Source organism: Schistocerca piceifrons, chromosome 2 (genome assembly GCF_021461385.2).
Source record: "Schistocerca piceifrons isolate TAMUIC-IGC-003096 chromosome 2, iqSchPice1.1, whole genome shotgun sequence".
NCBI lineage: Eukaryota > Metazoa > Arthropoda > Insecta > Orthoptera > Acrididae > Schistocerca > Schistocerca piceifrons.
The window spans coordinates 370,685,357-370,698,349 of NC_060139.1; the positions used below are offsets into that span (position 1 = coordinate 370,685,357).

The 12,993-nt window shown below is 36.5% G+C and overlaps 1 protein-coding gene across 1 annotated transcript in view; it reads right to left on the reverse strand.

The window, feature by feature from the left end:
* Window positions 1-351: 351 nt before the first annotated feature.
* The window catches only part of LOC124775405 (neural cell adhesion molecule 1-A-like), a 97,943-nt gene continuing 85,301 nt past the window's right edge, over window positions 352-12,993 (reverse strand). The window contains exons 11-13 of the mRNA XM_047250239.1: window positions 9,119-9,236; window positions 7,879-7,905; window positions 352-3,139 (exon numbers count right to left, since the gene is read on the reverse strand). Coding sequence (XP_047106195.1) covers window positions 9,130-9,236 — 107 coding nt within the window. The 3' untranslated portion in view covers window positions 352-3,139; window positions 7,879-7,905; window positions 9,119-9,129. The remainder of the gene's footprint in view (window positions 3,140-7,878; window positions 7,906-9,118; window positions 9,237-12,993) is intronic.

Genomic DNA, 12,993 nt, shown 5'->3' on the forward strand with positions numbered 1-12,993 from the left:
AGACCCTTACAGTACTGACCAACCACTGTGTCATCCTCAGCCTATAGGTGTCACTGGATGCGGATATGGAGCAATACAAAACTGGAACTTCAAAACCTTACAGAAATGCTAATTTTTTTAAATGCCTGAAATAAAATGAAGTTTGATAATTACAATTACTTAAAAAATAATTTGACACAGACATACTAAGGAAACAGCCAAACAAATAATGATTGACTTTTTGAGAGGTAATATTTCCAGACACAAATTCCCTGTTTCATTTGTGACCCACCAGATTTGCATTTGTGAGAGACTGAATGCATCGTTCTATGAAAAGAGTAAATAAAAGATACACAGACAGAGAGTTTTCTGTGATGTTAATTACAGTTTTATTTCTTTAATCAATAACATTTATTCCTCTTGTACACATTTATGTCCAATCTCATAAAATTTTTCAGAAAATCACATTCACACAGGAGTTTTATCCTATAGCTATTACTGTGCACACTCTTGGCAATTATGAATTATTCTATATCTGAATACATTTGTATCACAGCAAATATATTTACTATGGTATGTACTACTTATAGACAAAATTAATGGTTTGTCACTGATGAAGACTATTAATTCTGCTTTATGACAACTCTTAGAGTATAGGTCATTTAAATGAATAAGAGAAAAATGAAAACTTTGCTTTTGATTTGACATAAAGAATGTGCTCAATATTATTAATTTGACTAGAAAAAATCTGTGAAGAGTTGGGTTTAACACTTTCTAAATATAATGCAAAAACAAAAGTGAAGGAAGTTGTATAAAAATAGAAGTTACTGAGAACCTAATACAGGTACACAAGGCACATAAGCTGTCCACTCCTATGATTATAATATTCTTCACTGATTACAAAATTAATGTGATGCTTTCAAAGTGACCATTGATACATAGTCTATAAAATACAGTACAGAAAACCAGTTTCTATTATTCATCTTCACTCAAAAATGACAAAGGAAGGGCTATCAAAGCATCTAGAACTTTCTCAGAACAGACCAACTAGCATCAATTAACTATGATACAAATGTATTTTTCAACTGAAAGGTGACAAAAAATTAAGAAAGCTAATTACATTTCCGTTTTTGAATTTTAAACGAGTACAACATTAAAAATTAACTTAATGAGAAAACTTTTGCATTAAGATATAACAGTGACATATGGAAGCAGCTCATAAAACTCATAAATAAGTGACAATTTACAACATTACACACATACAAACATTACAAACATTAAAAATACAATCTTTTGCGAATTGTCTTGTCAGAATAGACAAATAAAATATTTACAATTCTAACATTCTGTGCAAACGTATCAGTGTTTAGCCTTTTTCAGCACTGTACATTATGTGTTTCATTTGATGTACTGACCATATATTATTCTATTTTATGAAAATAATTTCAACATATGGAACTTTAATAATGATAATTACTGTTTTATGCTCCACTCAAATAACTCTTACAAAATAAAGTTTACTATGAGAAGGCACAGTGCATAGATTGTCATTTTTATTTAAGCTGCAGGTAATTTCAATGACATTTTTATGAGGTAACATAAAATAATTTAAATTTCAAAGCTGCCTTTTGTGCACTTAACTGTTATGCAGTCTTTTCTGCCACAAAAATTTCTGCATGGTGTCAGTTTTATGAGAAAAGTACATGGCAATATCTATCACAAAGTAACATGTGTGAAATAAAAAAAAGGGTATAGGGGATACTGTCAAATTACCAAATCACATTGACTAAATGCACATACATCTCAAAATATAACTTTCATTTATTCTTCATCTTTAAGATAAATACTAGGATGGTCCATTAACTAGATGATATAAGGAGCTGCATGTGAAGGAAGCAATAACAATATTTTACTGGACTCATCATGGAAAATAAGTGGTACACATAATAAGCCTATCACAAAACTGTGTTAGCTTCATGAAAAAGGCAAAAGTGAAAAATCATTCACTGAGGGAAATACAAATTCATCAAGTACTTTCTTCCAGAGAGGCCACACTGGTACCACATTATGAAGGCATTTAATAAATAACAGGAGAAAAATAAAGACAGCAGTAGTAAAATAAATTAAAGCCTTAGAAAATATTTTCCTTGTTTCTCATTATTTTGCTGTCTTTAAGATACCAAGGAACAATAATAATAACACTTATTGTACCACTAGATGAAACATTGCTTTCTTTCATTATTACAATCATGCAGCTCAGCTGTACAAACAGAAAAAGGAACTGAGTTCAGTTACCCTTCGGTCAGTTGAATAACTGGGGAAAAATTTGATCACTATTTTCAGTGAAAAACCTCTTGACAAAATGACTGACCTATATAAAAGACTTAAAATATAGAGTGTTTTACACATATTTATAGATATGTACAAAGCAATTTGTAAGTAAAATATAACTGGCTTCATAAAGTAGGCCAAATCACATTTTATGATTGACTATAATATATATTTATACAAGCATAACTCTATAAACATGTACGTGCCCTAGGAGTGTGCCGATTCATTTCTCCAGAGGCATCAAATACTTTGGTTTATGCATTATATCAACAATGTTTTAAAAACAAGATACTATCTGTAGAGTGCAATTTCTTTCTAAAATGATGACCAATATTTGAATCTGAAAGAATACTGGCACTGATTTCCCAGAAACTGTTTCTAAGAATGTTAAACTGCAGGACTCAAAAGACCAATAACACATTCATCATATAAGGCTAGCCTGCATTCCTTATTCAGAGAGCAATTGTGAACAAGGACAAATCTAACAATATTTATAAAATAAAAGCTGCATTCTTTCTTGTAAATGCAATTTTAAAAGTGTCATATGATGCACATGCAGCTTTACTGGGAAATATATGTTTCTGACTGAAAATTTTAAGATCATTTCAAGCACGAAAGGGAATTTATATGCTAGTTCTAAAGTCCTAAGTTTCAGATCAAAAGAATCCTGAGTGACTGGCACAGTCCTGCAAAGCAGTAAAGCTGTCACTGGTTGCTTCAAAGCGAAGATGAACTGCTTGGTTGTTATTGATAAGAAGCTCATCAGCTATTACTCAACCGCACTCAATCACACGTCAGGTCGAGGTAACAAGAGAAGCTTCCGTGTTACCTGAAACAAGAATCATTGGATTACCACAGCTTTCAGAAAATTAAAGAGCATATTTTTTTATTATTATAGATTGGCTTCACTTACATATAACAGGAGGTTACAGACTGTCTGAAAAGCCTGTCTGCTGCAGGATAGGTTGTACTGAGAAATAATTTTTAAGAAAAAAATTCAATATGTTGAGCTGTTTCTGGGGTAATTAATGTTTAAGTTACCCAATCAGGGCATTGCTTCCTCAAATTCAAGTGGCCCACCAGTTACAATTAGTATTAGTTGTTATCGCAGCGTAGATGATAGCGCACAAGACTGTTTGGCTTGGGCTCAATCTTTACTACCGCCCCATGTCCAATTTTTGTATCGCTCTGTTGTTCGGTTTTTGGAAACATGTTTGGTGACACCGTCTCTGGCAGGCCACTTGAATTTGCCTGCACAGTCACATGTCTGGCTAACTTTAAATGCTAATGAACTCAGAAACAGTGAAATGTATTGAGTTTTTTCATAACAATTATTTCTCAGCAAAACCTACCCTACAACATTTCTTACAAGCTTTTCAAATTGTTTCTGACCTGATGTTTCAGCAGATATTTGTAATTTAGTTTTCACAATATATAGCTAGAATTAGCTGATACAAATACTGCCCAGTGTCAATGGAAAGGGTTGGTTTGTTTCCAGTTACAAACAAAATTACTTCTGACGTGAAATTTTAGAAGCGCATTTGATAGAGCAGTCCAAAATTAGTCTAGTGCTATAATTACAAAATTAGTCTAGTGAGATAAATATTAACAGGGACAGCAAAACACAAAGAATGACCATTGCTACACAGCACCTCGCATACCACTCTGGCCTGTGCTGACTGTTACTGTCATATGGCACCACCATTCAGTCGCTGCTGGAGTATTGTTTATTATTTGTGTTTTACTGTCTCTGGTAATACAGTTCAATAAAACAAATATGTATCATACTAGACTAATTTGGGACCTCTCTATCAAATGGGCTTGTAAAATTCCACTTTAAAAATAGTTTTCTTTGTAATGGGAAATAAACCAATGTTTCCCATTGACACTGGATGTCACTTGACAGCCATGATGAGCAGTATTTGTTTGGGCTCACCCTAACTACACACTGCAAAAGATAAACTGAAAATATCTGCCAAAACACCAGAGAAAATGTTTGTGACAAGTCTTAAGGGGGACACTATATATATTGCCCCACAACTTTAATGTGTGATGTTCTGTGATATGAGTGGGCCTGTGATCCCACAAAATGACATCAACTACTTGAATAATATGTACAGGGAACACTTTCAATTATTTATTTCACAATAATCAAACATTGTACAGATATCATATACATGTCATTTTGAAAAGAAATCCTGAAAGCTTTTTTCACGTATACTGCCACAGCTTAGTTTGGTAATTTGCCGATAGTCAGCGCTAGTCACAAACATGGCTAGTTCAGGTGCGGAGCGAGCTTTCTGTGTGTTGGAGTTCGAGAAAAACAAGTGTGCTACAGCTGTTCAATGGATGTTTAGAACCAAGTATGGTAAGAAGCACCAACAACGGAGGTCATTTACCACTGGCACAACAAATTCGTTACGACGGGCTGCTGGTGCCCAGCAAAGAGAAGTGGGCATCCCAGTGTCAGTGAAGTGAATGTGGAGCACATACAAGAGACGTTCATAAGGAGTCCAAAGAAATCGGTGTGTCGCGCATCCTGTGAACTCAAAATGGCTCCAATGACAGTGTAGAAAGTTCTGTGACAGAAACTGTCTATGAAACCCTTCAGATTGGAGCTAGTGCAAAAGCTCAATGACGATGAGAAAGATATGTTTTGAGTTTTGTTTGCAGCTGCAACAACTGAATGACAATGGGAATGGCATTGCTAGTTGCTTAAGTTTTAGCGACGAAGCCACTTTTCACACTAATGGGAAAGTGAACAGGAATAATTGTCGAATCTGGGGTACAAAGCATCCACACAAATGCATTGAATTTGAGTGTGATTCCCCAAAGGTACATGTTTTTTGTGCCTCGTCACGTCGAAAAATGTACGAACCAGTCTTCATCGCCAAGAGCACTGTCACTGGATATTCCTACTTGGACGTGTTGCAGCAACAGCTGATGCCAGAAATGCAATCGGACTCTCCGTTCATCTTTCAGCAAGATGGGTGTCCACTCCATTTTCATTGTGAACTTCATGGGTACCTGAACATGGAGCTGCCACATCGATGGATTGACCGTGCTACAGAAGGGGGCAGTTGTTTCATGAAATGTCCTCCCAGAGCACCAGATGTCACTCTGTGACTTTTTTCTGTGGGGACACATTAAAGATCTGGTGTATATACTGCCTCTACCACATGATGTAGCAGAGATCCGGGAGAGAATACGGGAAGCAACTGTCACAGTCGAGGATGCCATGCTGGGACTGGTACAACAAGAATTTTATTACCATATTAATGTCTGCTGGGTCACTCATGACTTGCACATCGAATGTACGAAAAAAAAAAAAACTTTCAGAGTTTTTCTTCAAAATGCAAGCAATATGAATGACATCTGTACAATGTTTAGTTCTTGTGCAATAAATAATTGACAGTGTTCCCAGAGAAAACAGCTAAGTGGTTCAGGAGGAGGCAGGGATGGAAGGAGGAACAAAATGATGAAATGAGTAATGTATGCCTTAAAGTAAGTCAATTGCAAAGACATGAAAATAGGGAAAGTTTAACCACGAAGAAATAAAAATGTGTGACTGCAGGACAGAGGGTAGAAAACCATGCTACTAAAAGCTGAAAGATGGAAAGAAGAAAGTAACATTGTTTCAAAGTATGAAAGGGAAACAAAGTAATAACACTGCTTCAAAACCAACAAAACACATGCAACTGTCAAACATTTAACGGCAGTTGGCCTGCAATAACAGTGAATACCCAGAAAGAATAAAGATCAATTTAGAGTGCCCACCACACTAGCTTCATGTTACTTAACACAAAGATTGTCCTAAATAATTAAATTTTCTTTTTAACTGATTCTTTTCTGATCACTATTTGTGATGGATATATGAATAGTTAATACCTTATAATCTGAAAGAGATGGAGTTTTTTAGGTTATTTTGTAATAAGAAAAGCACATATGTGTTGTGAACAAGGAAATATGGCTGTATGATCTGTCTTGTTAATTACTGCTCTTCTCCTCATTTGTAAAGCTTTCTGGGGCAAGTTAAAAACGTATGATTTGATTTTTTCCAATTTTTGTGCAAGACTTCACTTATTCTTCCAGTTCCCTGCAGTTTGTGGAGTTCACTAAAGGAAACTTTCTCGGATATACCCATCATGAATTTATTTTGTCCCTAAGCTGCAGTTGTTACCACTGCTAGTTTCTTAATCCTGTGACAAAATGCATACTTGTGTCATGAGAGGTCACTCATTCTAACACAGTATGCACTTTCAGTACTGGACAATATCACCTGACAGTGATGTTAAAATGGTATTACATACTGGAGAAAACCAGCCATTCTCTGATTGGACATGCTATTTCAAGAAGTGACATGCAATGTGAAATGATAAAGAAAAAGATAACTCTGCTCCTGATGTTTCCATGGGGCAGTAATCTCCAGAATGCAAAAATGTAGTAATTTTTTCCCACCTATATTTAGTTCTGTTCTAATATTATGACTATGAAAAATTCCAACATGGAAACAACAAACAAAAATGAGGCAAGGCAACCACTCATCTACAGCTGATTTATGATTTGTACCTAGACCAATGAAAAATGTGAATCAAACTGAACTCAAACCTTGATTTTTCCCTTTTGCAGCATTTTCTACTATCAGCTTAAAAGACAAAATAAATACTTGTACTTGCAATAATTCTGATGGGATTTCATACATTCTTATATATTCTCAGTATTTTATTTTTTATATATTCTTAGTATTATATTTTATTGTTATTTTTTTATAAGATCACTGTGGAATAGGTCATACATCTAGCTCTTCTAGAAAATTATGAGTAACTGTGCTTCTGTTTTTAATATCTCACATGAACATTCCAGCTGTATATGTAACTGGCTTTATGTGCAACAAAACTTAACATAATTATTTCAGCATGGTGAATGCAACATCTGTTTTACTCATAAATTTGTGTTTCTGCTTCCTTGCACTTCTTGGGAATTATATCTTCACCAATGAAGCTTCAGGCTTTTACAAAAGGTTCTTCATTAGTTTTCTTCTAAAACTGCCCAAGTTGACTGCTGGTAATGTGATTGGAAAGTGGAAATGTGAAGGAATATCCATAACTAAACCCAGACCAGGTAGACCTGGTGTATTGAGGGCAGGGACTGTTGAGCATTGCAGAAGGTGTACATATCTGTGAGCTTGAAGATGACCTTTGCTCTTCAATTCATTCATTCTACTTCATTTTGCCTTCAGTTCAAATAAAATCAGGTGCAGTATATGACATAATAATAATAACATTTCATATTCCAATGTTTTCATTGTTAATTAAAGATCTTTGGAAATACTAAATCACTATACTACAATCTTTATGAGAGGAATTAAGAATATAGCCTTGTCAGTCAAGAAAGAACTTTAACACTAAAGGCTTTGTATTTGTCAAAATTAGTGGATACAATATACAACTTTGCAACTCTACCATGCTATTAATAAGAAAATGATTATAAAAATTATGCTGTCATAACCAAACATTTCAAACTAACTCCCATAATGGTCAACTAAAACCAAAACACACACTAACTCACCCTGGAAGCTTCCCATCAAGAGGTGTGCTTAAATATAAAGAAAAGCAAATTACCAAGTAATTTGAATACACAGATTCAAAATTTCTAAGCACAAAGATGCTGTCAACATGTTACACAAAAATAGTTGTGCAGGGAACAGAATTTACTGTATACTAAGTCTCCTAACTATTTATTATTAATAAACTGGCATATTATACAACAGCAATAGTAGACACAACATTTTACTGTGAAATATTATAATATAATATTGTCACAAAAGTTTTCAGATTATACTTATGATACTGTATCTTCTCTTATATCTACAGACACATGATAAAGACTTGCTCCAGCATCTGGTAAAGCGCACTGTGTAGGTAGAGTATGGAATGTTAAAAACTGTGATATGAAAAAGGTGACAGAATAGATATGCATACTAAATTGGGCATATCACCTATTGGTTCAAATCTAGCACATCAGAAACATAATGTGCCTATACATGTATCATCGTGTACACTATCAAATCAAAAACAACCAGACACTCCTATGTACTGCAGAGCTGACCACAAGACGACATGTGTAGCAGACCTGCTATTATAAAATGTGGTGCGGAATACTGTATCATCAGTAGAAAATCGATAACAGCGAAATGGGCCAATCAGGAGATCTCTGTTACTTCGAATGTGGACTAGTCACTGCATGTGCTCTGAGTAACAACCCTTCTAAAGCTGCCCAAGTCAACTGTAGATGATGTGACTTTAAAGTGGAAATGTGAAGGAACAACCACAACAAAACTAAGACCAGGCAGCCTTCATGCACTGAGGACATGGACTGTTGAGCACTGCACAGGATGATTGTAAAAAATTATGATATCAAAGGAAGTAATCACTCTTGAGCCTAAAGAGCTACCAGTAGTTGAGCTAATACAAAGGAAGTAAAAAGAATGCAGTACAGTGGCCAAGCAGCTCCTCAAAATACACACATTTTTGTTCTAGGTGCTAAGTGACATCTGAGGCAGTGTTTAAGAGTGACATGAGTGGACAGTGGATGACTGGAAGCAACTTGGAGAAAAGAGAAAAGATTTAATGAGCAGACCTGAAAATTATGATTTAAAAAGAAAGAAAAAAGGTATTCTACTCGCCCAAAAATAAGTTTAATAACATTGATTAAAATAAGGCACCCATTTTTACACAAAAAAATTTCAGAGCAATAAAAATTCTTTCATATATTTATTTCATATAGTGTGAAGAACAGTAATACTTACTTCAAAGCTAACTACAAGAAAAAAGTGCTTAGACTCAGGACAGTCAACAGAGCCATTAACCTTGGCCTAGTTTCGCTTCCATTATTTCCACTTTCTGGTATCTTTTGTGGTTCAGGTTCTGTGAAAAAAACAGGAAGTAACATTTCACATCAGTAGAAGGTCATGTACATTTCTTCAGTTGATGCACTTACATATTCACAAATTTGTTCTCTTAAAGAAGTAACCATTACAAACAAGTTATGAGGGGAAAAAATCTAGATAAATTTCTGATATTAAATAATTGTCTATAGTGTGGAATACCAACAACTTTACTACCAAGCAACCTTATGTATGAATTAAATGATATTTTATGGTAAGATTTATAATAGGAGTGGTCAACTGAGTCATTACACATTATACACAGGTGCTATTTTGCAAAATGCCCTGCTTTTCTAGTAGACAACATTTGTAGTCATCCTTGTTTCAAAGTTCTCACAATAAACCAAGAGCATACCTGGAGCTGTGTAGGCAAGAGCAGGTGCCCTGATTGGTGGAAAAAGAAAAGGAATTTGCAAACTGAGCTGCATGCTGGCCTGCCACACATGCAGACACATTACTTCTGTATCAGCCTGCCTGACAGCAAAATAATAAGTGCAGTTTTCGCACAAATTATACTCTCTCAATTAGGGTGTTTGTTACAAAGTAGTAGCCTCAATATGTTAGCCAAATGAACACAGGTTTTCAATAGCTTTGAGTTTTCTTTTGATGTAAATTATATTTCATTTTCTCAATACTTCCAATTCCCAAGAAACTAATATGAGTTGCTGCCTCTCCAGCAGAGCTCATGAGAGTGCTCTTTCAATCCACAAACCATATGCACACAAGTAAGCCTAAACCCACACCTTTTCTTGCACTTGTCATTACCATTTTGATTTATTCGCATCTCAGTTGTGCTACTTACTTTGGCATGGTTCTCATTGTGTATTTGTCTTTCCTTGTATGTATTCAAGTTCTCTTCTTCCTTCTGGACACACGAAACAGTTCTTTTACAAGACTCTCCCTTTGCCATTTTCCTATAGTTCTCCAAATGAATCTTCCTTGTGCCCAAAATTACATATTAAATCCAAGTATTCCCATCCTGTTACGCAGTAGCTTACCATAGCACTAAGTCCCTCACACATTCATAAACAACACATTTTTGTCCAGTCTAATACTGGTAACATATCTTCTAAGTCACTTCAAAGTTTTCATAATACACTGAATTACCTGTGTCTCTACATAAAGAATCATTACATGCACTGAAAATGATTTTATCCGTGTACTCACCAACCTTAAGTGTTAAAAAATTTATCCTAAATAGTAACAGCCCTAATTCACTTTCTCATTTTATCTCTCTTTACCTCTGTTTCTCTTTCAGTATATGAATATCTCTCTCCTTGCTTACATATTACGGTTGACTTGATCATAACTATTTTCTTTGATTCTGATATGCCCCCAATAATTTTAGCACAGCTGAATTCAACGATTAACTTCTAACACAATGACACATTAAAAATCTGCACATGATTCCTTCAAATATTTTGCATATGGTACAAGTGCATCTGAATGGCTTGATGTTTATGATTTTCACTTATGGACCGTCTGGCTTGATGTTTATTTGACTGTTCACCATGCTCAGTTCCTTCCTCATGGATACTACTCAATAATCTTTCACACATTTAGAACCACACAACTGTCCTAATACTATAAGAACTAAAAAATGAAACAAAGTACTCGTTTCACTACTTAACTTTCTAAAACACAATGTTTGCTTCTTCCAATGCCACTTATCTTTGTATCCTGAACTCTTTGCTATATTTTTTGGACTTCCATTATAAATTGTACTTCTCCTAATCCTTTGCAAGTTGGCAGTCTACACAGGATGTTACAAAAAGGTACGGCCAAACTTTCAGGAAACATTCCTCACACGCAAAGAAAGAAAATATGTTATGTGGACATGTGTCCGGAAACGCTTACTTTCCATGTTATAGCGCATTTTATTACTTCTCTTCAAATCACATTAATCATGGAATGGAAACACACAGCAACAGAACGTACCAGAGTGACTTCAAACACTTTGTTACAGGAAATGTTCAAAATGTCCTCCATTAGTGAGGATACATGCATCCTCCCTCCGTCGCATGGAATCCCTGATGCGCTGATGCAGCCCTGGAGAATGGCGTATTGTATCACAGCCGTCCACAATACGAGCATGAAGAGTCTCAACATTTGGTACCGGGGTTGCGTAGACAAGAGCTTCCTAATGCCCCCATAAATGAAAGTCAAGAATGTTGAGGTCAGGAGAGCGTGGAGGCCATGGCATTGGTCCGCCTCTACCAATCCATCGGTCACCGAATCTGTTGTTGAGAAGCGTACAAACACTTTGACTGAAATGTGCAGGAGCTCCATCGTGCATGAACCACATGTTGTGTCGTACTTTTAAAGGCACACGTTCTAGCAGCACAGGTAGAGTATCCCATATGAAATCATGATAATGTGCTCCATTGAGCATAGGTGGAAGAACATGGGGCCCAATCAAGACATCACCAACAATGCCTGCCCAAACGTTCACAGAAAATCTGTGTTGACGACGTGATTGCACAATTGCGTGAGGATTCTCGTCAGCCCACACATCTTGATTGTGAAAATTTACAATTTGATCATGTTGGAATGAAGCCTCATCCGTAAAGAGAACATTTGCACTGAAATGAGGATTGACACATTGTTGGATGAACCATTCGCAGGAGTGTACCCGTGGAGGCCAATCAGCTGCTGATAGTGCCTGCACACGCTGTACATAGTATGGAAACAACTGGTTCTCCCGTAGCACTCTCCATACAGTGACATGGTCAACGTTACCTTGTACAGCAGCAACTTCTCTGACGCTGACATTAGGGTTATCATCAACTGCACGAAGAATTGCCTCGTCCATTGCAGGTGTCCTCGTCATTCTAGGTCTTTCCCAGTCGTGAGTCATAGGCTAGAATGTTCCGTGCTCCCTAAGACTCTGATCAATTGCTTCGAACGTCTTCCTGTCAGGACACTTTCATTCTGGAAATCTGTCTCGACACAAACATACCGTGCCACGGCTATTGCCCCGTGCTAATCCATACATCAAATGGGCATCTGCCAACTCCGCATCCGTAAACATTGCACTGACTGCAAAACCACGTTCGTGATGAACACTAACCTGTTGATGCTACGTACTGATGTGCTCGAAGCTAGTACTGTAGAGCAATGAGTCGCATGTCAACACAAGCACCGAAGTCAACATTACCTTCCTTCAATTGGGCCAACTGGCGGTGAATCGAGGACGTACAGTACATACTGACGAAACTAAAATGAACTCTAATATGGAAATTAAGCGTTTCCGGACACATGTCCACATAACATCTTTTCTTTATTTGTGTGTGAGGAATGTTTCCTTCAAGTTTGGCCGTATCTTTTTGTAACACCCTGTATACACTACCGTTTATGGAAATTGCAACACCAAGAAGGAAACACATGAATTCAATTTAATTATTCAGTATGCCGTGTGGCCACCATGCGCTGCAATTAGAGCTGCTATACGTTTGTATCCAAGCCCACAAATCCATGACACCAGTTACTGGAGGACCGTGATGCACCAGATGCCGACCAACCATATCCCCGACATTTTCGCTGGGCGATATGTCTGGTGAACATGCAGGCCAGGAAAACACTAGTACCCATCGCTCTTCGAAGAAGGCCTGTACATTCTCCACAATATGTGGCCAGGAATTGTCCTGTTGAAATGTGGCATTTGGAGATGCCTGAAGCAGGGTGAATACCTCAGGCTCCACAACCTCAGTTAGGTACCAGTTGCTGTTCAAAGTGCC